At 40.0% G+C, this 27,504-nt stretch overlaps 1 protein-coding gene across 5 annotated transcripts in view; it reads left to right on the top strand.

The window, feature by feature from the left end:
• Gabra5 (gamma-aminobutyric acid type A receptor alpha5 subunit) overlaps positions 1 to 27,504 on the top strand; it is a 106,354-nt gene that overhangs the window by 76,560 nt on the left and 2,290 nt on the right. For all 5 annotated transcript variants that reach the window (XM_031386831.1, XM_031386829.1, XM_031386830.1 and 2 more), the window contains 3 exons: positions 14,890 to 15,033; positions 18,687 to 18,839; positions 23,591 to 23,802. In XM_031386831.1, coding sequence (XP_031242691.1) covers positions 14,890 to 15,033; positions 18,687 to 18,839; positions 23,591 to 23,802 — 509 coding nt within the window. The remainder of the gene's footprint in view (positions 1 to 14,889; positions 15,034 to 18,686; positions 18,840 to 23,590; positions 23,803 to 27,504) is intronic.

Genomic DNA, 27,504 nt, shown 5'->3' with positions numbered 1-27,504 from the left:
ACTCAGAAATCCGCCTGCCTCTGCCTCCCAAGTGCTGGGATTAAAAGCATGCGCCACCACTGCCCGGCTATGATTGTTTCTTTTAATTCCTGTGTCATTGAGTTCATCTAGATAATTCTCATTAGCCAGCATTTCTCTAGAACTGGTATATTTTGAAGCCGGTAACACAATCTGGGCATGCGGACTTTCTTTGTTAGTTGTGAATTTTTATGAATGTAGCATGTTGGAGGAGAAGAGACCAGGTGTACGTGTGCTGGGTCTAGCAGTTTGAAATGGCTTGGGTGGAATAAAGCAAACAATATGTGGGGGAAGGGCTTGGTTGATATACAGGATGGGTGCTTCTGTTCCAAGCAGGAAGCATGAGGGTATATAGGTCTGAATGGAAAAGTTGGTTATGGCATGGGAGTGTCCTATGGTTTGGCAGATACGTGGGGAGCTTACTGGCCCAAGCCTAGAACTTCTCTGCAGTGAAAGTGGTGATCACAAGACAAGGCTGAGTCACTGGTTGTGTGACCTAGCTTAAATCTATAAGATCCCGAGAAGCATGTGGATGCAGAATTCAGGAATATGGAACAGTCTAGTGCCTGAAGGAAACATGGGCCTTCTGGGTACGGAGTATGATTGTGGAGGGTGCAAAACGTCCAGTGGGTGGATGCAGATAGCTTGAATCTAGGTGGAAGCCTTAGTCTGTGCTTTTTAAGACCTCAAAGTACACACACACACTGACTTATTTCCTCCAATAAGGCTATACCTCCTGGTCCTACCCAAACAGGAACTAACTAGGAACCAAGTATTCAAACACCCAATACCACAGCAGACTTCTCAAAACATCAAAATGTGTACAATTAAAAACTTAAAATGCTGACAAAAGAAATAGAAAAAAAGATACCAGAAGAAAACAAAGACCTCTTATACTATTGGTAGGATTACTGTAAGTAGCCATACTTCAAAAAGAAATCTCTAGATTCAATGTAAGCTGTATCAAAATTCCAACAGAATTTTCCATGGAAATTTTAAAAGATCTCAAAATTCATAGGGAATCATAAAACAAAACCAAAAAAATAATAGTATTATACAGAACAATCCCAAACAATGCAAACATTGCTAGAAGCATCACAATCTCTGATTTCAAATAACAAAGAGATTTAGTAACAAAGAGATAGTAATAAAAGCAAGGCGTTGTTCTTAGCATAAGAAAGCACACTAATGGGGGTCTAGCTTAGCTCTTTCCCACTGACCCTCTCAACCCCCTCTCCTAGTACTACTACATTGATTTGTGTCAGCTGCTGATATGCAGCAACACTTTGTACCAGGGAACATCAGTGGCCACACTGGGCTGTGACTCTGATAGGAGATTCACACTATCCTTCTTGTTCTCCATTATGTTTTCTACAGATGTACTTGTAAATCCTATAGCAGCCTGATTTCAGGAGCGCTTCCTCTCACTTTACCCCATTCCCTGAGGACTCCACCTCTTGATGGCAGAACCAAGTCTCCATAGCTTTTGCTTGAGACTACTCTGAGTCTTTCCTTCTAGCCCATCTCCATTCTTTTCTTCACTGGCTGACCCTAAAAAGCATTCTCTAACAGAAACCCCAACAGCCAACACACTTGCTTTACATGCAGAGAGGGCAACAGCAATTGAAGACTGAAACTCCAACCCAACAAAAACAAGACCAGATGTTAATGCCAAGAAACACCTTGACCATCATACTTCCAGACTCCTAGATCCTAGGGCAAAACTAAAAGTTAAGATAATAATAATTCCACTAGAAACCAATAACCCTATTGCAGTAGACACTGAATAACATAGTATTTCTGAAGCACAAGGCAAGGATTTCAAAATATCAATTGTAAATAGAATTTTAAAGAGGATATGAATAAATTTTTAATGAGCTCCATGAAAACACAAAAAATGCGATGACAAACAAAAGCAATCTAGAACATGAGAATATTGACCAAATAAAATCACTACTGAAAATACAAACAAATTAAACTAAAAAATGAATAATTGAAGGTGTCAAATATAAACCCTCAGAGGTAAGTATAAAAAACAGAGGATACGGCATACAAGAGAGAATCTCAGGTATTGATTACAAGATATAATAAGTGGAAAGATCAGTTAGAGAAAAGTTAATTATGAAAAATTACCCAGGCGCAAAACATCCAGGAAATTTGAGACATTATGAAAAGATCAAACCTACAAGTGACATGGATAGAAGAAGGAGATGAAACACACATCAGATGCACAGAAAACATTTTGAACAAAATTCTTTTTAACAAAATCTCCCCAATCTAAAGAAAGAGGTGCCTACAAAGGTGCAATAAGAATATAGAATTCCAAAGAATTCAAAAAGGTAAATGTACATACAGAACAAAGAAAGAATATTTTTTAAAAAAGCAGGGAAAAAAACAAATAATATCTAACACATGACTTCTCAATAGAGACTTAGAAAGCCAAAAAGGCCTATCTAGATGTTCTGCTAACTCAAAAAGACTGTAGATGTCAGTCCAGTCTGCTACACCCAGAAAAATCTATCAATTACAATTGACAGAGAAAGATAAACATTCCACATTAAAATTGAATTTAATCAATTTCTGTCTACCAATGCAGCTCTATAGAAGGCACTAGAAGGAAACTTTAGTCTGAAAAGATTAACTATACCCAAGCAGACACAAGATATAAATTATCAAAGACTGGATATCAAAAGTGGTAAAAACCCACACCATAACAAAAATTAACAGGAATCAGTAAACATTGCTTGTTGATAACTCTCAATACCTATGGTCTTAATTATCCAATTAAAAAGACATAGACTAACAGATTGGATAAGAAAGCAGGCTCTGTCTTTCTTCTGTATCCAAGAAATTTAACTTCAACATAAAGGATAAATAACATTTGAAATGTAAATAAAATAACCAGTAAAAAAATAAAGGATAAAATCTCTCATGTAAAAGGGAGACAAAAAGCAAGCTAATCCATTTTAATATCTGATAAACAGACCTCAAACCAAAAGTAATCCAAAGAGTTAGAATACTGGGCACTCACCCAAGGAAAATCCACAAAGTAGATATTGCAATTCTAAACATTTATAGACCAAACGAAAGGGCACCCAAGTTCATGAAAGAAACACAACTACTGCTGCAACTTACATATTGATTCTCACAGTGATAATGGGTGATTGGTGACTTCCATACCCCATTGCCCCTCAATACACAGATCATCAAGACAAAAACTAAATAATGCTGGGGTTCAATTACATCATAAATCAAGTAGCCTAGAAGACATCTACAAAACATTTCAAACACAAAACAATACAGTTTCATCTCAGCAGCTCATGGATCTTTCTTCAATTATATAATTGGACAATTAATTATATAATTTGACATAAAACAAGTCTCAATAGATCTATGAAAATTATAATAACACCCTGCATTCTACCTTAACAGTATAAATTAAAGATGGAAATCAAAAAAGAAACAATAGAAAGCTTACAAACTATAGAAACTGAACAACTCCATAGTGAATGAGTAATAGGTCAAGAGAGAAATCAAGAAGAAAAATTTAAAACTTAGGATTGAATGAAAATAAAAACATAATATATCCAAATTTATGGGACATAATGAAAGCAGTTCTAAGAGGCAAGTTCATAGTACTAAATGTTCACATAAAATGTAGAGTTCATATGAAAGATATAAAATAATAAAAAAACACTCAAAAGGAGTAGATAGCAATAAGTGTTCAAACTCAATGCTGCAATCAATGAAATGAAACCAAACAACAACAAAATTACAATAAGAAAATCAATGAAACAAAGAGTTGATTCTTTGAGAAAATCAACAAGACTCCCAAACCCATAGGCAAATTAACTAAAATATGGGGAGGGAAGATACAAATTAATAAAATAAGAAATAATATATATACAAATATATGTATACATGAATATACATATAATGGAATTTAAATCATAATCAAATGAATAATTTAAACAGACACATAAATGAAATTGAAGCACCAATTAAAAGTCTCCCAACCAAAAACTTTCTAGGACAAGATAGATTTAATACAGAATTCTACCAGATCTTCAAAAATAATTAATGCCAATATTCCACAAATATCCTTCAAAACAGAAGGAACATTGCATGATTTTTAAATTAGGTTACTATAGCTCTAATACTAAAATCACAAAATACCAAACAAACAGCAACAAAAACTATACACCAATATGTCATAAAACATAGATGCAAAGATTCTGAATAAATACTAATTGAATCCAAGAACACATTGAAAAGATTATCCACCAAAATCTAATTGACTTTATCCCAAGGATGCAGTGATAGTTCAACATACACTAATTAATAAACATACTTCACCATATAAGCAAACAGATTGAAAAAACCATATGATCAACTCATGCAGAAAATGCTTTTGAAAAAATCCAACATTCGTTCATACTAAGAATACATAGGACATACCTCCATGTAATAACAAGAATATATAACAAGCTCACAAATAATATCAACCTAAATGGTTGAAAAAGCACTTCCTCTAAAATCAGGAACAAGACAAAGTTGTCTACTCTATCTATACCTATTCAATGTAGTACTTAAAACCTTAGCTAGAACAAAAAGACAAAGGAAGGAAATCAAGGGTATACAACTGGGAATGGAAATAGTTGATGTATCTTTATTTGTAAATTATATTATTTAATATATAACTTTAAAAACTCTACTAGGAAACTTCTAATGTTAATAAACAATTTTAACAAAGTAGCATGGTACAAAATTAACACACAAAATCAGTAAGTTTTATATATACAAATGACAACCACAGAGAGAAAGAACTCAAGGGAGAGGTACCTTTCATTGTAACCTCAAAAATATAAAATATTTTGTGATAACTTTAACCAAACAAATGGAAAAGTTGTAATCAAAACCTTAGGATATTGAAGAAAGAAAGATGACACCAAAAGATGGAAAGATTTCACCTAATCAGGATCAGTAGGGATAATATTGTGTTAATTATCATCACATCAAAAGCAGTCTACAGATTTAATGCAATCTCTATCAATGTCCCACCAAAATTCTTCATAGAAATTCAACAAATAAAATAACTTTCAACTGCATATGGAAATGCACACACACACAGACACAGACACACACACACACACACACACACAATAAGATGACTAAAACAATCCTAATAATAAAACAACTGCTGAGGTTATCAGCATCTTATATTTCAAATTTTACTACAGAACTATAGTAATAAAAATAGTGTAGCATTGGCATAAAAACACATTGTCTATCAATAAGAATCAAAGTGACGACACAGACATAAGTATGCAAACCTATAGAGAACTGAGTTTTGACAAAGAAACCAGAAATGCACACTGAAAAAAAAAAGCCATCTTTAGAAAATAGTGTTGGTCAAAATGGATATCTACATGAAGGAGAATGAGAATAGATCTTGCACAGAACTCAACTCCAAATGGGTTAATGACCTCAACATAAGACCATACCATGATGTCTTAGTCAGGATTTCTATTCCTGCACAAACATCACGACCAAGAAACAAGTTGGGGAGGAAAGGGTTTAGTCAGCTAACACTCTCCACATTGCTGTTCATCACTAAAGGAAGTCAGGACTGGAACTCAAGCAGATCAGGAAGCAGGAGCTGATGCAGAGGCCATGGAGGGAATGTCATTTACTGGCTTGCTTCCCCTGGATCACTCAGCCTGTTTTCTTATAGAACCCAAGACTACTAACCCAGGGATGGCACCATCCACAATGGGCCCTCCCCACTTCATCACTAATTGAGAAAGTGCCTTATAGCTGGATCTCATGGAGGCATTTCCTCAACTGAAGCTCCTTTCTCTGTGATAACTCCAGCTTGTGTCATGGTGACCCAAAGCCAGCCAGTACACCTGATAAAAGAGAAATTGGGCAATAGGACTGAACTCATTGACACAGAAAAGGACTTTCTGAACAGCACCCTGGTAGCAAATAATAAATGGAACCTCATGAAGCTGGAATGATGTGTGTTAAAGGGCACCATCATTGGGACAAAATGGCAGCTTATAGAATTGGAAACAATCTTTATCACTTATATACCTGATAGTATATAACAGAATTATACACTAAAAACTGAACACCAAGTAAACAAATAACCAGTTCAAAATATTATATAAAGCTAAGCAGAGAGTTCTCAAATAATGAAATAGAAATGACTAAAAAATGTTTAGAGAAATGTCCAACATCCTTAGATATCTGGGAAATACAAAGTAAAACCTATAGACTTAGATTTTTCCAAACCTATTTTATTTAGAATACTTAAACTCTTCAATCTTCCATCTAGCCCACCAACCAGAGTTAGAGGAGAAAGAAAGGTTAATAGGAAAAGGGAGTTGTGGACCTGTTTAGTATTAGTACTTTGAGATAATTCCCCTCTTCATTCTCAGGATACCAGCAGTCCAGTTCAAACACCAAAAACAGTAGTGGAGGCTCAATCCAAGAGAAACAGCAAGGATCAAGGAAGCAGCCAGAATTAGCCAGAATATCATGAGAAGATCTTTGTCATGTTTCTCTCTACCTAGTGAAGGCCAGCAAATACCAGTATTGACCAGCAAAAACCAGTGAAGAAGCAAAGCATTGAATGGCATAGCAATATAGTGTTGTCCTCTCACTGTTCGTGGGGTTCCATTTATCTTCTAAAAGTGATATACCCTCTCAAGTGTCTGTTTTCAGTAAAACATCATAAGGCCTCTCACAAGATAGCTTCCAGAAAAACACCACGTGTGACACAACCTACTTGTTAATAAGTCAGACATTTCCACTTCAAAGGTCACTTTCAGATTTCAAGTCACTCCTGCAAGAATGGCCAAGATCAATAAAGTAAATGACAACTCATGCTGGTAAGGATATGGGGAAAAGGGAATAATATTCACATACTAGGGATGTGGTGAAATTAGTGTGGTGGATTTTCAGGAGCTTGGAATAGGTCTATCTTAAGATCCAGCTATACCAATCCTGCACATATACCCAAAGGACTCTACAACCTACTACAGAGATTGTTGCTCACCTGTGTTCACTGTTGTTTTATTCATAGTAGACAGAAATTGGAGACAGCCTCAATTCCTCTCAACTGCTGAGTGGGTAATGAAAATGATACATTTACACAGTGGAATATTATTCAACTCTTGAGAAAAATGAATTATTTTCAGGTAAATGGATGGAGCTAGAATGAATCATCTTGAGTGAGGTAACATATCCAAAATATAAATATTAAGGTTTTTTCTCATATGTGAATATTAGTTTTTAAGCCTACAATATGTTTGCTAAATTATGAATAGCCACCAAAATTAGGTACTTAGTAAGAAAAGAAAGGGAGCATGGATTCCCTCAAGGAGTGGAAATATATAGAATATATTTTTGTTGAAAGGGTAAACTGGAACATAAGGGTTAAATAAAGAGAGACATGGGAAAACATAATAAAAGAGGGAGTATGGGGAGGGAAAACACTAAAATTCATTTTAAAAGCCACATGAAAATTTACTACTGCAGAAGCTTCTTAAAATACATTAATATATGAAAGGAATCTAAATGGAGTCTCCAAATATTAGGGTAGATAGTGCCCCAAGTAGATATTTTATTCCAACAAGTAAAACCTCCTGTGCCAGGAATGGGTTATATTTTCTTAAGTCATTGGCCAAAGAACCCCATGGAAACATCCAAACATATCAGGATACTGCTAAGGCTATTGGCTACTCTTTACAACTCAGTAATAAGTCCTTATTGCTGAAGACAACACTTACATAAGTCATGGACTATGGAGAAGTTGAGCTGGTACCTAACTGAGCTTTACACCTGCTGACTAGTTTCCATGATACTAGAAAGCATTCTGAACACTACCTGATGAGAAAAGTAATCACTAATATCTCCATGTTATAACCCTTGTAGCCTACAACAGTTACATGCCTGAAAGATATGTAGTATAGTAATGGAACAAATGTTGTGGGAGCACCAAGCCATTTTCTAACTAGATTTAAGGCCCATTCAGTGAGAAAGAAGCCATAACTGACACTCCTAAAATGGCCAAGAACTTAAGACTAGATAGATCTAGGGGAGAGCCTACTATTATTTCTCTATTAAAGGAACATTCAGTAAAATGGCACCCAGTGATATAACACTATGCCAATAGATCAGCATCTCACTCACTCTTTATCTGAGAAGCTTCTTTCAGTAGAAGAAATATAATAACATAGAACCTCACACCTGGATAATGTACAGAGAGTTAGAGACTTCAATGTACACTATCGTAAACAGGATGTCTTCAGCAAAGCCCTCCCCTCAAGGCTTAGGGATCCTGTGAAGGAGGAGGCAAGAAAAATTTAAGAGCCAGAGGAGATAGATGACTTCAAAGAAACAGTGTCTTCCAGATACAGCAGAATTGATGCCCATATGCACAGGGAGTGTGGCAGTATGCATAGCCTGTATAAATTCAAGCCAGATAGGTCCTAGAGCTTAGAGGAAAAAGTGGACACAAGATCTCATCCCTAACCAAGAAGCTGTCTTCAATTGCATTTGCTTGCAATGAAAAAAATTAGTTTTGTCCAATGGAGTAACACTGGATATATTACCCACACTTCAGAATAGCTAGCTCCCATGCCCAGGAATAGTTGGCCCACACAAAACAAATTTAGTGATAATTTTATAGACTTTTCATCAAATTTGTTCTCTGTTCAGCCATATTTTGTTTCATTGTTTTTTTTTTTCTTGCTTTATCTTGATTTCCTGGTTTGTGTTTTTGTGGGGGTTTTGTGTGTTTCTTGATTGTTTGTTTTGCTTTTGTGTGTTTTTAAAAATAAGACATTGCATAAAGTTGGATGTGTAGGAAGATTAGGAGGATCTAGAAGGAAGTGGGGAGGGTAAAATATCAAAAAAAATTTTTGGATATTTTCTTTATTTACACTTCAAATGTTATCCCCTTTCCTGGTCCCACCCCCCTAGAAACTCCCTATACCATCCCCTTCCCCCTTCTTTTATGAGTGTGTTCCCCCATCCACCCACCCATTCCTGTCACCCCGACCTTGCATTCACCTACACTGGGCATCGAGCCTTCACAGGACCTAGGGTCTCTTTTCCCATTGATGCACAACAAGGCTATCCTCTGCTACATATGTTGGTGGAGTTGTGGGTCCCTCCATGTGTTCTTGGTTGGTGGTTTAATCCCTGGGATCTCTGGGGTGAGGTCTGGTTGTTTGATATTGTTATTCTTCCTATGGGGATGCAAACCTTTTTAGCTCTTTCTCTAATTCCTCCATTGGAGGCCCCATGCTCAATCCAATGGTTGTGAGCATCTGTCTCTGTATTTGTCATGCTCTGGCAGAGCCTCTCAGGAGACAGCTATATATATCAAGGCTCCTGTTAACATTCACTTCTTGGCATCTACAATTGTGTCTACATTTGGTGACTGTATATAGGACTGATCCCCATGTGGGGCAGCCTCTGGATGGCCTTTCCTTTAGTCTTTGCTCCACACTTTGTCTCCCTATTTGCTCCATGAATATTTTGTTCCTCCTTATAAGAAGGACTGAAGCACCCACACTTTGGTCTTCCTTCTTTTTGAACATCATGTGGTCTATGAATTGTATCTCGGGTATTTTGAGCATATTTTTATGAAAATAGTGTTTTGCAAAAAATGTTTAAAATAAAAAGAGACAGTGATCAGTGGAATAGAATTAAGGACACAGGTATAAGCTCACTCTCCCAGAGCCACTTGATTTTTTCACAGAGAAGCATAAAATGTATTAAAAAAAAATAGTGCTTCATAAACTGGATAGTTGCGTGTAGAAGAATGAAACTAGGTCCAAATGGATCAAGGCCCTCAACATGATACTTGGTACACTAATTCTGTTAGAGGACAATGTAGGGAGTACATTTCGACTCATAGGCACAGAAGACTTTCTGAATAGAACACTAAAATCACAGGATTAATATTGACACTCAACATATGAAACCTCAGAACAAAAAATATTCAGTACATCAAAGGACACCATCATCTGAGTGAAAGAAAGCCTACAAAATAAAAAAAAAATTACCAGCCATAGGTCTGACAATAGGTTTAACTCTAGAATATACAACAGCAACACTCTAAACACCAAGGAAACAATCCAGTTTAAAATGTGCCATAGAATTAACAGAGATTTCCAAAGAAGAAAGATAAATGGCAGGGAAGTATTTTTCAAATGTTCAATTTTCTTAGTTACTAAGGAAATGCAAATTAAACTATTTTGAGTTTTCATCCTACCTCAGTTAAAATGGGTAAGAAAAAATTGCAACAAATCCTGGCATCAGTGAGTGGAACGTAGAACAATTATTCACTGCTAATGGAAATGTAATCTGGCATTGTCACTATGGAAATCAATATGGAGGTTCCCTAAAAAGCTTGAAATAGATCTACCATATGATTCAGCTATGTCACTCTTCCTTGTATACCCAAAGGACTGTGTATACTACTAAAGAGATTCCTGCTCACCCATACTTATTGCTGCTTTTTCACAATAACAAGGGAGTGAGAAAAGCCTAGATATTCATCAAATAGTAAATAGGTAATGAAAATATGGTACATATATACAACAGAATATTACTCATCAAGATGTGATCCTAAAATTTGAAGGTAATGAAGTAGCACAGAACCTAAACAACAAGCTACATCCATTCTTTCATGTATAGATCCCAGCTCTGACTCTTTAGATGTATGTGCTTAAATTGGTATACCTAGAAAAGCCAGGAAATTAGAAAGGACCCATGGAGCCAGAATTTCTAGTGAGGGCTAATAGAAAACAGGAGATATGAAGGAGAAGAGGACAATGGATCAGAAAGGGTTAGGTGTGGTAGAGGATGTTAGGTCAGGTTAGTGGAGGGAGTATGGGAGGGATAACTAACACTAGAAAGATTTGAAAATGGGAGGCAGAAGACTAAGAGCTTCCTAAGATATACACATATATTTAAGGTTTAAATGAATTTACCCTATAGCCAGGGCTGTCTGGAATAACCAAAAAAAAAAGCCTAAACCAAACCAAACCAAAAAAAAAAAAAAAAAACCAAACAAACAAAAAATGAATTTACCCTATAAAGTGAGGATAGTGGCTCCCTAGATATTGTAAGCTATCAAACAAATAGCCCAGGGTAGGAATGGGTTACTTCTCTTTAAGCTGCTGCAATGTGAGATCCAATAGACAACCTAAACATTACCAGCTATTGTCTTTGCCCTTGGTAAACCTCTAAAGCATGATGTAACACCAATTTCTGAAGATGTCACATACTTGAATCATAGGTCATTGAGAAATCAAGTTGGTAAAGACTTTGGAGCTTCATCCCTCTGCCTATGTGCCACAGTGCTGGGAGGTGTTGTGCACATTACTGTTGGAGAAAATACTAAACTGTCTTACCCAGATGTGAGCCCCATAAGCTACAGTAACTATTGACCCGACAAGATATGCCCATTGGTAAAATAGTGTCCAGCATAGCCAACTACATTTGTGATTAGGTTTATGGATTTGTTCCATAAGAATTCATGCTGGTGCTGCTAACTGGGCCAAACTCCCATGAGCAGTTAGTTAGGTCACAGGTCCTAAGGGGAGAATGCAATACTATTATTCTGCTAAATAGACATAGTAATAAACTGTCCCCTAAGTATTAATCTTTATATCCTATTAGTGCATCTTCCAATCCTTGTCAGAGAAGCTTATTTTTGCAAAAGACACCAGTTAATACAGACACCCACAACTGGTCAATGTGAACCATTTTAAGAGACTTTAGAATATTTGGCTTTAAATGAGACATCTCTTTCACACATCCTTCTCCCCAAATCATCCTGAAAGAATAGAAAGGCTTAATTCTTAGCTAAATCAGGGGTAGTGGGATGATTGTTGTGAAAGATGATGTGAAAGATGTGCCATTGCAAAAGTGAACTCATGGGGACTGTGACTGCTAGCACATTGCACATCTGTAAAACACAAAGCCAGCCAAAATCCAAAAATGGATGGGGAAGGCCCACTGGCAATTGACGGTTTTGGGAGAGGGAGAGTCAAATTTTCTTTAGAGATATGACATCTGAAAGGCAACCTATGTACTGGCGGGTTGTCCCTTTCCCATGCACATATCAGCAGGACTAAGTGAACTCAGTGAGTTGAGAGAGAGAGACAGACAGACAGACACAGAGACACAGAGACACACAGAGAGAGACACAGAGAGACAGAGACAGAGAGACGAGACAGATAGACAGACAGAGGCAGAGACAGAGGCAGAGAGAGGCACACAGAGAGAAACAGAGAGAGAGGAAAGGAGGGGAAGGAGGAGAGAGAGGGAAGGGGAGAGAGAGAATGTATGAGTTTCAGAGGGAAAGAAATAGGAGTGGGTTTGAATAACACACATTATATTCATACATGAAATAATCGAACAGTAAAACTTAGCAGGACAAAATAGACAATGTGAAAAACTAATGCAAGCCCAGAATATAAAACCAGAGAATATAAGATTTACAATACTACTTCGGCAAGGACAGGGACTCCGTGAGTCACAATACTGAGGCCCTTGTATTTGCCATGTACACTTTTTTTTTTTTGTCACAACAATGAATAATTATTTGCACAAAGAAAAAGGGTCAGGATTGCAATGTGGTTTTACAGAGATTTGGTATTTTTCAGTAAGTCAGTCACCAGATTGCTCTGGCTTATCCCTACTGAGCCTTGTCTAGCAGTAAAGCAGGTAGCTTTGCCTGTGAGACTGGAGAATGGCTGTTGTAGATACTTTTGGAGGAGTGGGCTAGCCTAGGAGCTCATCCCTGTAGCCCATCTCTGTAGCTCATCGTTAGCTCCTGACAACTTACCTCCTGGAATGGGGCTGGTATCTTTAACCTGCAATTAGGAGTTGGGGCATGTCACCTTGTTCTGAAGCTATGACCGCTCATTCACCCACGTGGGGGCATCTGTGAAAGTCTTTGTGTTGGGCAGATATGCTGGTATAACTGCAGGAGTCACAGACAGCTCAGACACACAAGCTCAAATGGAACTGCTTCTGAACTGCTGTGTCCTTGGGCATCCCTCCGCCACCATCAGCCACTTGTGCATCTCCCAGTATGGTAGCTGCTTGCTGCTGTTGACTTCTCTCAGATTCTAGACCCTGCAGGATGACATGGGCAATCTCTTAGCCCATGCCTTGGGCATACCATGACCATATCTGGGAACTCTGGACTTGTGCACCCCTGCCTTCTCAATACCCCAAGTAGATCTTCTCTTCACTATTTTCTTAGCTCCCAGCCCAGAGGCCCTGGATTAGTGCTCTTTCTCCTCACCTTCTAGTTTCTCCTCAGTAGAAATAAGAAAACCTTTCTCCGCATCACATTGATTTAGTCAGCCTTTTAAGAAAGCACACACCCCCCATTTCTAATCTTCCTTCCATTACTGAACAAGATGATTATGATGATGAATGTACTTCTTTGTCCTTTCCCTCCTATATTCTGTGTCTCACTCAGGCAGATAGATCTTGATATTGCTTACATTTGAGTAGTTTACATACTTTCTTTAAACCCTTTTCTCTGGGGTTTACCTGGTTCAGATAAAAAGTTCAGTGCCTTAGTGTGGTTCCAAGGCCCTATTGTCATACCCTGCCCTCTTTGTTATATTACTAGCTTATTTTAGGCATCTAGGGATTGCCCTGCTTGGACCTTGGGTCCTTCAGCTTCCTTTATCCCAGATGAGAGTCACTCCTGAACGTCTCTTAGATACCCTAAATGAAGCCTTGTTCAGTCTCATTCTCTAACAGGCCTCTTTTTCTTCTAAGCTGGCATGCCTTCACAGCACTTCCTGCCAGTTCTCACACTGTATGCCTTTCCTGTGATAGCTTTCTCTCCTCAGAGCATGAATTTCTCGAGGAGAGGTACTTGGATTTGCTTTCCATCAAGTCTTTCCTAATTTTCTATTTCTGCTAGTGTGGCAAACTATCACCAACTCTGCAGATTAAAATAACACTTCTGTTGCCTCACCGTCCCATAATCAGAAGTCTACAGCACCTGATAGATTTCTCTGTCTCACAAGGCAAGAATCATAGTGCTGGAAGGGCTGTATTTTTGTCTGGAGGCTCTGAGTGGGGTGGAATTCAGTTAAATGTGGCTGTGGACAAAGGTCTTTTTCTTCTTATCAACTGCCACTTAGGGCTCATTTCCTCCTTCTTGGTGTGGTCCCTCCCTCCAGTGCCAGAGCCAGTGGCCAGCTGAGTCCTATATTCATTTGCAAATTTACTCCTGGCTCCAGGTTGAGAAAAAGGTTTTGATTGGACTGACCCAAAATGATAATCTGAGATAATCTCTGGATTTCCATCCCATGGCTTTTGGCAAATTGGCAGATATGATCTACTGAGCTACTGCCAGCCCTCTACCCTGGACAGCATGGTCAGTACACGAGGAAAGTTCTGAGTAGGAGGAAGATCTGTGTGCTTCAGCTAAGTGTTACTGTGTACATAGGCAGTCATCTAAACCTCACATGTGGACCCTGCCATCACCCCATCCCACAGATGAAGGAGCTGGGATACAGAATAAGTGAACATTTAAGGTCACAGAGCTGCTAGGATGGCAGGCACTTGTCAGCTGACTCTATTTTTTTTTAATGTGTGGAAAGAGAAAATGTATGAAAATTGGCTTAATCTGTGGCACATTTCATGCCTCTGTTCTGTTGAAGCAGGGAGGGTCCGACCCACAGAGGTGCTGCCCTACATGCTTCTAAGCCCTGGAGGTCGATTCTCAACATGATCCCTCTTCCACCAGCATCTTTGTGTTTTCCCAGTGGAAACCACTCTGCACTTACTCCACTTTTTCCCCTTCCCATACAGATGCTTACCCTAATTCTGAAGTTGTCTATGTCTGGACCAATGGCACCACCAAGTCTGTGGTGGTGGCAGAAGATGGCTCGAGACTCAACCAGTACCACCTCATGGGGCAGACAGTAGGCACTGAGAACATCAGCACCAGCACAGGTAAAGATGCCTGACTTGTTGCCTGGGGCTAAGGGGCATCCCATCCCCTCCGGCTTCCTGTTCCACGCTGTAGGAATACAGACCCCATGCAACTACTTTGGTTCCTCTAGGCTCCCTTGTAGCTTGACAAAGGGGCACCAGCTGCAATTACCTGAGAATAGAGAGACCATGGTTCTGTAGTCTATGTGGCACCTGCACTGTACCTGTTTTATCTGGAGGCCCAGTTATCAGTTTATATAATATCCTTCCCCAAACCTGAGAAACAAGGAGGTCTCTGAAAAGTGGGGTATGCATCCTACTGATTGTCCTCTTGTTTCCTTCCCTGAACATCTCTGAGATCCTCCTGAGGTTGAAAGTGGGAAATCAAACTAACAGTAGAAAAAGACTAGCTAAGGTGATATCAACAAGGAGGCAGATGCAGTCAACCACACGTTATTGTCTCTGTAGGGCAGTCTGTATTGGCTTCAGATGATAATACACGAATGGTGAGGCCAAAGGCATGTACTCGACCTGCACCACCTTGAAGTTGGCCATGCCTCTCTTGGGTGAGGGGCAGCATGACTCAAGCTATCACCAGGTGACAGTACTGACTAACAGGGGACACAGCTTGTTTGTTTATGTAATAGGAGAGAAAAGTCTGAAAAAATGGTCTAAGCCATGATTGCAATGTGGGCTGAGCATCAAAGAAGACTTGGTTTAGCTTCCTGTTTGATCACAATCAAGCAACTTGGGATACACCCAAGACATCAAGAGGAAGCTCTTCTATATATCACATGTGTGGACCAGGTCAGGGTCCTACTTAACAATAGCATATTGCAGTGGGCATGCCTGAATGAGAAAAAGAGCCTGAGAAGGGAGTGTCTCTGTTTAGATGTCATGCCCTTGGTAAAGGAAGTATAATTTCACATCCGGTTTTATGAAAATGAAAGGTGTGTAGCAGAATTTGGGGTGCTGACACAGGGTGCTGCCTTTGAGAATAGTCTTATACAATTCCTATGTTCCAACCTGCATTCTACAAAGATAGTATTTTAAAAAGAATTGTCCGGTTTTGTTACTAGTAACTCAAAAGTAAGAAATACGGAAAGAAAGACCGAAAGAAGGCAAAAGATAGTCATTTCAGATCCTACTGTATTTCTTGAGTGGCATTTCTTGTCTTCATGTGTTATGGAGGAACAAAATTTAATCATTTCAAAAGAACAAGATCTTGCTACCAGACATTTCTCCATCTTCCTCTCTATCCCTGTTTCTCTCTTTCACATGAGAGCCTGCTCAGCCTCTCAGCTGCTTTCAGCTGCCTTGGGCTATTGATAAAAAACACCCCACTCCACCCTGTAGCATGTACAGGCACTGCTTAGAGCATATTGACTCCTTTACAGCGTATTTCACCTCTTGTCGTCTCTGTAGTTTCTTTTTCTCTGACATGATAAGTACATGTCTTTGGGCCTCTATAGCAACCTTGTTACACTATGGGCTTTGGTTTAAGCAGCCTCCAATATGCCAATGCCCTGTCTACACAGCCAGAAGACCACTATGCCCTCATAGGCAAGACTGAAACTGGAGTTTGCATTGAGAATCAGAGTCTCTCCAAGACTCTACTTGTAATCATAGGAGCCCAGCAGCCTAGCCCTCAAGCCTTAACATCTGCTACATACTACCACTGAAGAAATATCCAGACCATCCAATGTCCTGTACTTCCCTAATCATCCCTTCCTTTTCTAGGGAGACACAAACTTATCCAGAAAGCCTCACTCCCATAGACCCATTGCCCATCCATTTTAGCTCCTTACCAGTTAACCATTAGGACGGCATCATTTTCAGCAAAAAATGGAAGATCTCCACTTGCCTCCCACACAGCCAGGCAAATCCAGAGAAGGCATTGGGGCATTGCCCAGGAAATCCAGTTTAGGGCAATGGAGGACACTAGTGTCTCTGCTAGATGGCAGAGAGAATGAGCTTCTCAGATCGGTGTCTTCTGTGGCTTTTCCTTATTCCCCACCTGGGTCTGGAAAGCACCAGGCCTTGGCAGAGAGTAGTGGTCCTGTCTCCCTGGAGCTCAACAGCTGGGAAATAGGGAGGATGTGTTCATCCACAGCAAAGCTCTGGATGCCTGATTTCTATCTGCAAAGGCTAAATCCTCAGATCCTGATTGCTATAAACTGCAGAGTGGTGAGGGGGTAGGGAGCATGACACAGATTGACTGGGGATTAATGAAACACACAAATCTGATTTTCTCTGAAAAAGGGTGCAATAGGAAGGCCCCTTCAGAGGCTAGAGTTCACAAGATTTGTTTATGAAATGACCGTTAAGAAAGCAAGGCAGCAGTTCCCACAAAAACCCCAAGCTAAACAACCACAGCATGTATGCAGAGCACCTGGTGCAGACTCATGCAGGCTCCATGACTGCCACTTCAGTCTCTGTGAGCACCTATAAGCCCTTCTTAGTTGATTCATCCAGACTTGATATGGGGATTTGTGCCCCCATGTCTCATGCCCCATATGTGCATAGTCTTACTGCATCTTATTAAGCTGTATTTGGTTGATATCCCTGGGAGGCCTCCTATTTTTGGAAGGGAAGGAGAGGAGCAGTGGATCTAAAGGAGAGGGGTAGTGGGACTGGGAGAACTGGGAGAACTGGGAGGAGGGAAGGGAGGGGAGGCTGGAGTTGGGATATATTATATGAGAGAATGATAAGAAAGAAAGAAAGAAAAGAGAAAGAAAGAAAGAAAGAAAGATAAAAGAAAGGAAGAAAGAAAGAGAGAGAGAAAGAAAGAAAAAAGAAAGGAAGAAAGAAAGAAGAAAGAGAGAGAAAGAAAGAGAGAAAGAAAGAAGGAAAGAAAGAGAGAGAAAAAGAGAAAGAAAGAAAGAAAGAAAGAAAGAAAGAAAGAAAGAAAGAAAGAAAGAAAGAAAGAAAGGAAGGAAGGAAGAAAGAGAGGAAGAAAGGAAGGAAGAAAATAAAGGAGAGAGAGGAAGGTAAAGAAAAAGAAAAGCAGCTTGCATGATGCCCATCTCCAACTAATTCATCTCCAAGGCAACCCCCACACCCAGGGAAAATCATGGAAGAGGAAGCAGACCCACAAGTCCAGGATACCTAGTCTGCTGTGAGAAAATGTGTTCTATATATGATAAGGAAGCTGCACCCATGAATCATCAACAGTATTGATTGCCTGAATAACATCAGCATATGATAACACCAGTTGACATAATAACATTGGAAGAAGAAATCCCCACCCGTAGGTGAAGAGCTCCTGGTGGTCAGTTGGAGCTGAGAGAAGAAGGAGAATCCTCCAAGGGCAAGTTCCTGTGTAGGCTGTCCAATCCCCGTGGTCATCTCTGACACATGTGTGTTCATGCTGTAACAACAGTAATTAAGAAAGATATCATGACTTTAGGATGAGGGCACAGGAAGAGAGATTTAGAAATGAGGTGGAGTTCATGTATAAAGTTCTCAAAATAAACCCCACCAAATCATAAGTAAAATATAAAAAAAAAGAAGTAAAAAGAAATCAGGCACCCCCTACTACAAGCTACCTAAGCAAATAGCACAAGTAAGGAGATTGAAGGCAGAAGAGGGGAAGCATTGTGAACTCCTCTGAGAAGGCCAGTGACCCTGGCTCTGGAGGGTAGAACTGATCTCCCTGATTTGTGCATTTGCAGGTGAATATACGATCATGACTGCTCATTTCCACCTGAAGAGGAAGATCGGGTACTTTGTCATCCAGACCTACCTTCCCTGCATCATGACTGTCATCTTATCCCAGGTGTCCTTTTGGCTAAATCGAGAATCTGTCCCAGCTAGGACAGTTTTCGGTGAGTAACTGCAAGCTTGGCTTTGGCATAGGTATCTACAATGACCAGTTCCACAGATACATTGGAACTGGGTGTTAAAGGTATTGTCCATATCAGGTAGCAGTGTAGAAAAGAAGTCAGAATGTAGAAGTCAGTAGGCAAGTTTATTCAGGAAAAGCTGAGAAGGGCTTACACCATCCAAGCAGTGAGAGAGCCTTTCTTACAGACTAAGGGGTCTGTCCATCCAAGCAGTGAGAGAGCCTTTCTTACAGACTAAGGGATCTGTCCATCCAAGCAGTGAGAGAGCCTTTCTTACAGACTAAGGGGTCTGTCCATCCAAGCAGTGAGAGAGCCTTTCTTACAGACTAAGGGGTCTGTCCATCCAAGCAGTGAGAGAGCCTTTCTTACAGACTAAGGGGTCTGTCCATCCAAGCAGTGAGAGAGCCTTTCTTACAGACTAAGGGGTCTGTCCATCCAAGCAGTGAGAGAGCCTTTCTTACAGACTAAGAGGTCTGTCCATCCAAGCAGTGAGAGACTTTTCTTACAGACTAAGGGGTCTGTTATTGATTAAGCAGGAGAGGAGGAAGAGAGGCTTTGTGGGTCAGCAGCTGCCTAAGCTCTTCTTTCTCACTACAGGATTTTTTTTCCAGTTAGGTTGTGTCTCAAGAGCTTAGGATGTGCGGCATAGCACCATGCTGTTTTCAATTCCTCCAAACATCTGTTTTGTAGAACACCCTGTGCTTGTTCTGAGAGCCAGGTGTTAAGGCTTAAGACACTGGAACAGTTATTGTACCATCTGTCCTCTTGGTAGAATTTGGAGGTTGGAAGCTTTAGGTGACGGAGCCTAAGTCAGGCCTTTAGGGGCTTTACTTTGAAGAGGAAAGGTCTCTAGTCTCTTAACTTCTTAGCCACCACCAAGTGAGATACGTTGATCCTTTCCATTCTCCTATCATGGCTAGCTATTCTTCCTTGGGCTCCAAATCAACAGAGCCAACTGAACATAAATTAAACCCCCCAAATGTAAACCAAAGCAAACCTTTCCTCTTTTTAAGTTAATTATCTCACGTATTTTGTGGCAGTATCAAGAAGCTGATTAATATAGTTATTGTGCTTTTATTATTGCCTATTCACTGTGACCTTGGAAAAAATGAAGCAACTGGCTAAACTTTTCAGATTAAGAGGCAGGATTTCTCTTTGAATGATAGTTTAGGGAATATTTGTTTGCTTGATTATTATTTCCGTTTCTGAAAACATTTACTTACTAGAAGATCTTTTGGAGTTTTTAAATTATAAGCATTCCTCCCTTCCTCCCTCCCTTCTTTGTTCCTCCCTCCCTTCCACTGGAGGTCAACTCCAGATACTTATTAATGGCAGACAAGTAGTTTGCCACCAAGCTACAATCCTATGCTGGGAACAGTAGTAATTTTCCCAGTGATTATCAGGTATTTATTTTTGAATTTTCATACAGTTCCCTTTAAAATATACATACTACTTTAAGATCTTCAACAAAATCCTGTCCTTCCATTGTATGTACACTAGTATATTGTATTCCACATGGTAGGAGCAAGACACATTCAGCCCTCTGTGACTGTAGACACTGTGTTCTCAGATTCAGAGAACCACAGATAGAAGATATTTGAAATAACATCGATGGAGTACTAAACATGTACAAACTTGGTGTTATTTCCTGAAAAGATAGTACATTAACACCTTTATATGGTGATCGCATTATATAAGGCATTATAAGGCATCTAAACATGGGTCATTATATATAAAAGACAGCCTGAAGATTTTATGCAGAGGCTGTGGTATTTTTTATAAGAGGCTCAAATGTTTATGTGCTTTGGAATCTGAGGTACTTCCTGAACCTATCCTCAACAGAAGCTAAACGATGACTAGTGAATGGCTTTTCCGGGGTGGCATGAGAAATGTTTGTTCATGCCAGTTGAGACACCAGTGTCACACCAAAGAAACTATTCCATCCAAGCCTGCCTTGTTAAACCAATGAGTTTATCACGGTAACTTATGGGTCATAGGTTGGGGTTTGCTTACAGGAGCAAGCGGATGACACAGGAGAACTGCATCCCTGGCAGCATGCAGGTAGTTCCATAATGAGCCTACCCTCCCATGGTAATCGCTCCCTGCTTATATAACCTCGAGGAAAGGCCTTGGGACTCTGATAAGCTGTCTGTCTGTCTCTCTTTCTTCTTTTAAGCTTCCTGAGACTTGTAAGTTTCCAGGGCAACTTCCAGAGTTTTATGGGCTTCCCAGGAACGAATGTTTCAATTCAGAGGAAATAGCTGTGTAGCAATACTATTGAAGAACAATCTGAAAAAGCATCATTGTGTGACCCTAAGACATTAGACACAGCAGAATCTAGCTTAGGAGAGTCTTTGCCTTAGTGGATTTGACTGTCTCCCATCTTGAAGCTCACTTCACTAGTCAGCTTTTTCTTACACAGTGCCTGTGTTACTCAATCTTAACAGAAGATTAATAGAAGATGTAATAGAAGGTTTCCACAATAAGAAAGCATTTGCATGCACCTTATCTTGAGTCTATTATGTAAGAAGCCCTGGCACCCCTGCTCGTTATCTATTTTGGCTCAGAGTGTTAGAGATATTTTACTCTGTAGTTATTTGTCAATATTTGTTTTGGGACTGTGGTAAGGCAGCATATTACAGCAAACATATTCACCTCATGGCTGGTGCATGGGTACCTGTGCCTATGTATGTGTAAGAGAGAAAGTGAGAGTGAGAGGCAGCCAGACAGAGACAGAGGCAGAGGCGAAGAAAGAAAAGGACAGACACAAACAAATTAGGGCTAGACCCAAATACCCTTTTAGGGCATGATCCTTCCTGTGACTGGAAAACTATATGCCACTCTCCACCACCTGGAGCTGTAGAAGTAACCTTTAACACGAGGAGTGTTTGGCCGACACCTGTCTGAAGCACAGCACTTACTCTTTTCCCAGTTAAGAAGGGATGTTAAAGGCAATTTGCAGACCTTTTGAAACAACAGAGGCTCGTAGTTTTGTGTGCTGTGAAATACAGTTCACACAGTAGTTCTTACATCTAGTTTTCCTCCCACAATAGGAAAGCATTTGCATGCACCTTATCTTGATGATATTATGTAAGAATCCCTGACACCCCTGCTCATCACTACTCAGTTCCTTACCCAGATTCAACGTAGAATATGTATCAAGGTGTGGAGATTGACTCATAGCCATGACTTACTCACCAAGTTGATGGGCCTAATGAACTCCATAGTGGACATTTATTAGTTAAGTAAGTGAAAGTATGCACCACACTGCCTGTGATAGTCTATTTCCTCTTGGAGGTTCTCAGCTCATGATCAAATATTGAACGACCTAAGTAGAGAGGCCTATTTGAGTGTCTTTACTCAACTATGTGCTCAGCATATGTCACTGGCTGTATTATTAAGAAAAATCAAAATATAAAATCAAAATGCTTCCTTGAGTATTCATTCTATATTGGTTCCATGTTCTATGAGTTGCAGGTCTCCCGGATGAGGGACCACCTTTGGCTCCTAGTGCTCCACTGGTTCCACATGACTTCCACATGACTTCTGAATCAGAGTTCTACCAGCATCTGGCTTAGAAACATAGTGTTGCTGTCTCAGGAGGGTGGGATCCCAAGATTAAGAGGCTGGCAGGATTGATTCATACCTGAGTCTTATGAAGGAGATTCTGTTCCAGGAGTCTTCCCTTATGGCTGCACATTCCCAGTGTTTCCTGTGTGTGCATGCATATTAACTCAAAATTTCCTCTTTTAAAGACTATCAGTCACACTGGATTAAGAAGCACATTGTCTGATGATGTCATTACTTTCTTAACAGCCTAGATCCTTATAAGGTCACAATCCTAAGTAGCTGAGATTAGGACTTAAGTCTGTCAAGTTGAAGGGCATCACAATTCGAGCTACATATATATGTATATAACATGTACATTATAACAGGTGCATTCCTGCCATATCCCAAACACAGGTCCATGTTCACAGAAGTGTGTAAGAAGAGAGACTGTCTAGACTGTAAGAGTTGCCAGTCCTGACTTCAGAGATGGGCTATTTCTTCACAGGATGGGAATTTGAGCACACTGCTAAGTACCTATAAATCTCCAGCTCTCCTGCATGGTGGATATAGTACACTCTTTGAGAAATTATCGCAGGTCAGAGGCTGACAAATCTTCCAATTGAAAGTCATGCATCCTCCCAGTCAAACAACTGCAGTGCTTATCTAGAGTCACAACTAGCTCAAGGATATTGTCCATCTCTGACATCTCTTTATGGTCAATGCACAAGAAAGGAATGCACTGATCATTCTGTCTCAGCCCATTGCTTATGAGGTACACAGTAAATCTTCATGAAGCACACTGCTGAGTCTTGTGTGAAGGTCACTGACACTCTTAATGTGTCAATCTTCCCTTAGTTCCACAGATACAAACCACTCATTCAAACATCTTTGCAAGTAACAACAATTTCACTGACCGATCCAAAGAAACGGGGTATAGTTATATAGAAATCAGACTACAATCCATGCATTCCTCAATTTTTATTGTAGAAGATGAAGACAGAGATAGCAATTAAATGAACAATGTTTTCACTGCTGAAAATATGATAATCACAGGGATATTTGGGGAGGAATTAGCTAAGGCCAAGGAAAGAGGCCTATGTTCTGTCTTGTTCGGGGAGGGAGTTCTGGGAAGGAGCACTGATCTCTGTTCCCATCTTGTACTCTGCCCTCTCCTCATCGATCAGGAGTGACCACAGTGCTGACCATGACAACACTCAGCATCAGTGCCCGGAATTCGCTACCCAAAGTGGCCTATGCCACAGCTATGGACTGGTTCATTGCTGTCTGCTATGCATTTGTCTTCTCTGCACTGATTGAATTTGCTACAGTCAACTACTTTACAAAGAGAGGATGGGCCTGGGATGGCAAGAAGGCCCTGGAAGCAGCTAAAATCAAGGTAAGGGATGGCTTATTATCTTCCTCCTTTTAGGGTCCATTGCCAAGAAAATGGGTCTAATTCTGGTTCTAAATATTTAACAGGGGATATCTCTTTCTGCTTCTCCCTCCAGAATGCTCTTTCCTCTTACCTGCAAGGCTTTCTGCAGATTCTTACACATGGTCTACTTTATTTTAAATCAGTTTCATTCAAGTAAAAGGTCTGGTGTTCACTGAATGGCTTACTTATACTCAACCCGGTCAGTTTTGTTAAAAACAATCCTATCTAGGGATGATGTGTTTGGGTTTTAACCTCGGTTAAACCACAGCATGTTCTTTTATTCCTAGTTCATGCATTATATCTTTTTTGAAGTAGCCAGCATGTCTTGGAGAGGATAGACAGCATAATAGAATTTATCCATCAGCCAAAATGACCTAGTGCTTTGAGGGAATGATTTGGCCCACTCAGTTGTAAGCATGCATAATAGTGTGAAGTGTCACACAGTCACATGATCTTTCGTTGCATACTTCACACATGATTTCGCCCAAATAGAAGGAACAATTGAGGGCAAAGAGCAGCCCAAGGCCCCAAGCTGAATCATTTCCACAAGGATGAGAAAATGTACAGGCACAGAAAATAAAACCACAGATAATAACCCCCTAATTACATTATGCATGGAATAGACATTTGAGCAAGTCCTTTGTATTGAGAGAAGGTAAGATCAGTACTTTCAGAGTAAGATGGAAAGGAAATCTTAATCTATCCTCTATTAAATAAGTCCAAGGACAGTCCAGACTGAGTTGTGGATGAATAGAGTTAGTTGTCCTGAACCGTACCAGCTGGCAAACCTGTGCACTTCCATCCCAAGGAGTTCATCTGGTTCTACCCCATGGAGCTTAACCCAGTTATGTCTGGGTCAGCCCTTGCTTGTCTGGGATTAGATATCTCATTCTGACCTTACCATGGACTATCCTCTTTTCCAAGGCTGGTAGTCCATTCCCCATGCCCTGTGCTACTCACAGAGTCCCATATCCAAGTTCAGTTGGCTGTATGAGAGGACTGGGAGACAGACGGTGGCAATAGGACTCATGCTTGGAGGTGTAGCACAGTCTAACTGCTATGTTTTCTCTACTCCTAAGTGGAAGTTTGTGAAAATAGGCTAACACTGAGCTGCTTCATCCAAGTTGTCACCATGTGGCCCTTTAGAGTTCAGGCAGCCAGCAAGCATCTATCTTCCAGTAATATGAGGTAGGCTGCTTAATTTCATCTTTCCACACCATCTGTTTCTTCCCAACAAATAACCTTCTTGGCTACATTGGTTTCCCCTTATAAATCTAAAAGTTCATTGACATCACTTAACGTCTGACTGTCCAGTATGTTTTCCACTATGCCAATTGCTTCTTCACAGTACCTATTTGTTTGTTTTCAGGGTTTGGGGAGACCTGAATGATCAGGCTACTGTGGATGATCTGTGTGGGTGTTGGAGAAACATTTGTATAAACAGGGTGTCCTTGAACTGGTACAGGCTCCATGTAACTGTTCTTTTCTAGGTTTGTGTGGCAAAAGAAGCAAACATAGCTTGGCTAATCACCCTCACAGTGTACCCCCCCTGGTCAGCCATATGGGACACCAAGATGATGTTGTTTCTCCTGTGCTGTTCCCTACCCTAATGCTGGAAAGGCTCTTTGTGTGAAGGTACCATTCTATCAGGCAGGTCAGACACACTCTCAGACTCATGGACTACATGAGAATGAGCATCTTAGCTGGAATCTGTTGCTGTGAGGTGATCATCACTAGAAGCGGAGAAAACTTTAAAAACTCAGAAAATAGGCTACATTCTCCATTGTTTCATGCCTATCCCCAAGAAAGGAGGAAGAAGTGAGCTGAGACATAAGATGATGATGCTCTGGGCATAGGTTCAGTAGAGCCTTAGATATTCCCTACTGAAACTCTGAAGCAAGTCAGAGCACATGGTGTGGAAGTGATGCTTCTGCCTCACTGACTAACATGTGGTTGCTGAGTGACATTCTTCCTGGGGAATCATGAACAAGCATCATTCATCCAAGACAGGGAACTGACCACAAATAGTTCTAAAACCCAACACAGTGAACCCATGAGTTATACTGAGGTTATAGAAATATAAGTGAGGAGTTACTTACAGGATCACAACTGACTCAAAGGCAGCTGGATCACCAAAGCCAAAGGATCGTAAAGCTGAAGCACATTGTAAAACCTGCAGACAGCTCAACAGCCTGAGGAATGTCCATTCCAGTTAGTTCAGTTGGTTGGAGCCTTGTCTTGACGGTTTCTGAGATCTAATCCTTGATGAGACACCTTGTCTTGTCTGAGAGTGACTCTTGGCAATCTTTCCAGCTTACATATGCTTGCAGAGGGGAAGCCAGTAGACCAGTTCAGCTTCAGGGACTTCCTGGAGGTATTTTGAGTTGTTTGCTTCCTAAGCTCCAGTAGCTTGTGGTTTGCCCTCCCTGTAAGCATGTCTAAATGAGAAAACACCAACATGGAAGGTTTAAATCTCTCCAGGAAACTGTTACACAGCCATGGGTCTGCCTTCTAGGGACAATTGTGGCTAGAAAGGACCAGGCAGCTTTTCATGGCTGAGGATGTTTTTGAAGTTGCTGACTGCTGGCATATGTTGCTGATAGCTAGACAGCAAACACTTTCTGGAGGAGGGATCCATGTGGGTCTCTATGTGAGGCATACCCACCTGAACTTTACTGTATCTTGTGCTGATTCTGCCCTCTTTTTATGCTTGCCTCTCCTAGTTCCTTGCCTCTCCTTCACCATGAAGGACAGTGTGGTCATCTTTCCATGTCCGCAGGTCCCATACTTTGATACAATTAATCATAGTTCAAAATATTTGATTTTTCATTATTCACTTAAGCAATACAAAAAGAACAAGTATTTACACAGTGTTAACTTGCATTGGGTATTAGAAGTCATTTAAAGAATTTAAAGCATGTGGGAGAAAGCCCTCAAGCAGTGGGCAAACAAACAATAAGCTATTTTATATATAGTTCTTGGATAACATCTCATTTTGATAAATGTGTTCCTATTGAAAGAATTTTGTCTCCTGTTGTGCTCTTTCCCTGATTCTCAAAGTTGAAAATTGTTTAGAGTAGTTAGTCCCACTTACTAATATTCTGGAAGACTGGCATGAAGTCTATATGATGATTTTCTGCAGCATGAACTTCTTCCTGCCACCTGCCCTCCCATAGGCTCTAGGGGTTTCCCTACTTGCGTCTGACTCAGCACTTGATTTTCATTTATTCTCACCTGCACCTCCCTCCTTCTGCTCTCTTCTTGTTACCTTTCCACATCTTTTCTGGCTGACATGCTTTCCATAATTTCAATCAGCTTTATTTATATTTTATTTAATGAGATGGCATTATATTGATAATGAAATTTAAATGAAAATTAAACTGATATTTTATTACATATATTTTTAAACATAGAGTAATGTTCATAATGTTTCTGCTGGTAACACTTTACTATGTTTATGTTATAACAATCTATGCACCATCTCTATCTATCTATCATTCTACCTAGCATCCATCCACTCATCTACCAATCTATTCATCTATTATCTGTCATCCATCCAACCATCTATTATCCATGTGTCCATTTATGATCTGTACACTATGATCTATTCACTGATCTATCTTCATCAATCACCCATTTTATTTTTTATACATATTGAAATAA

This window comes from Mastomys coucha, unplaced genomic scaffold, assembly GCF_008632895.1.
Source record: "Mastomys coucha isolate ucsf_1 unplaced genomic scaffold, UCSF_Mcou_1 pScaffold21, whole genome shotgun sequence".
Classification (NCBI taxonomy): domain Eukaryota; kingdom Metazoa; phylum Chordata; class Mammalia; order Rodentia; family Muridae; genus Mastomys; species Mastomys coucha.
This window is presented reverse-complemented; position numbering and strand designations above follow the sequence as displayed.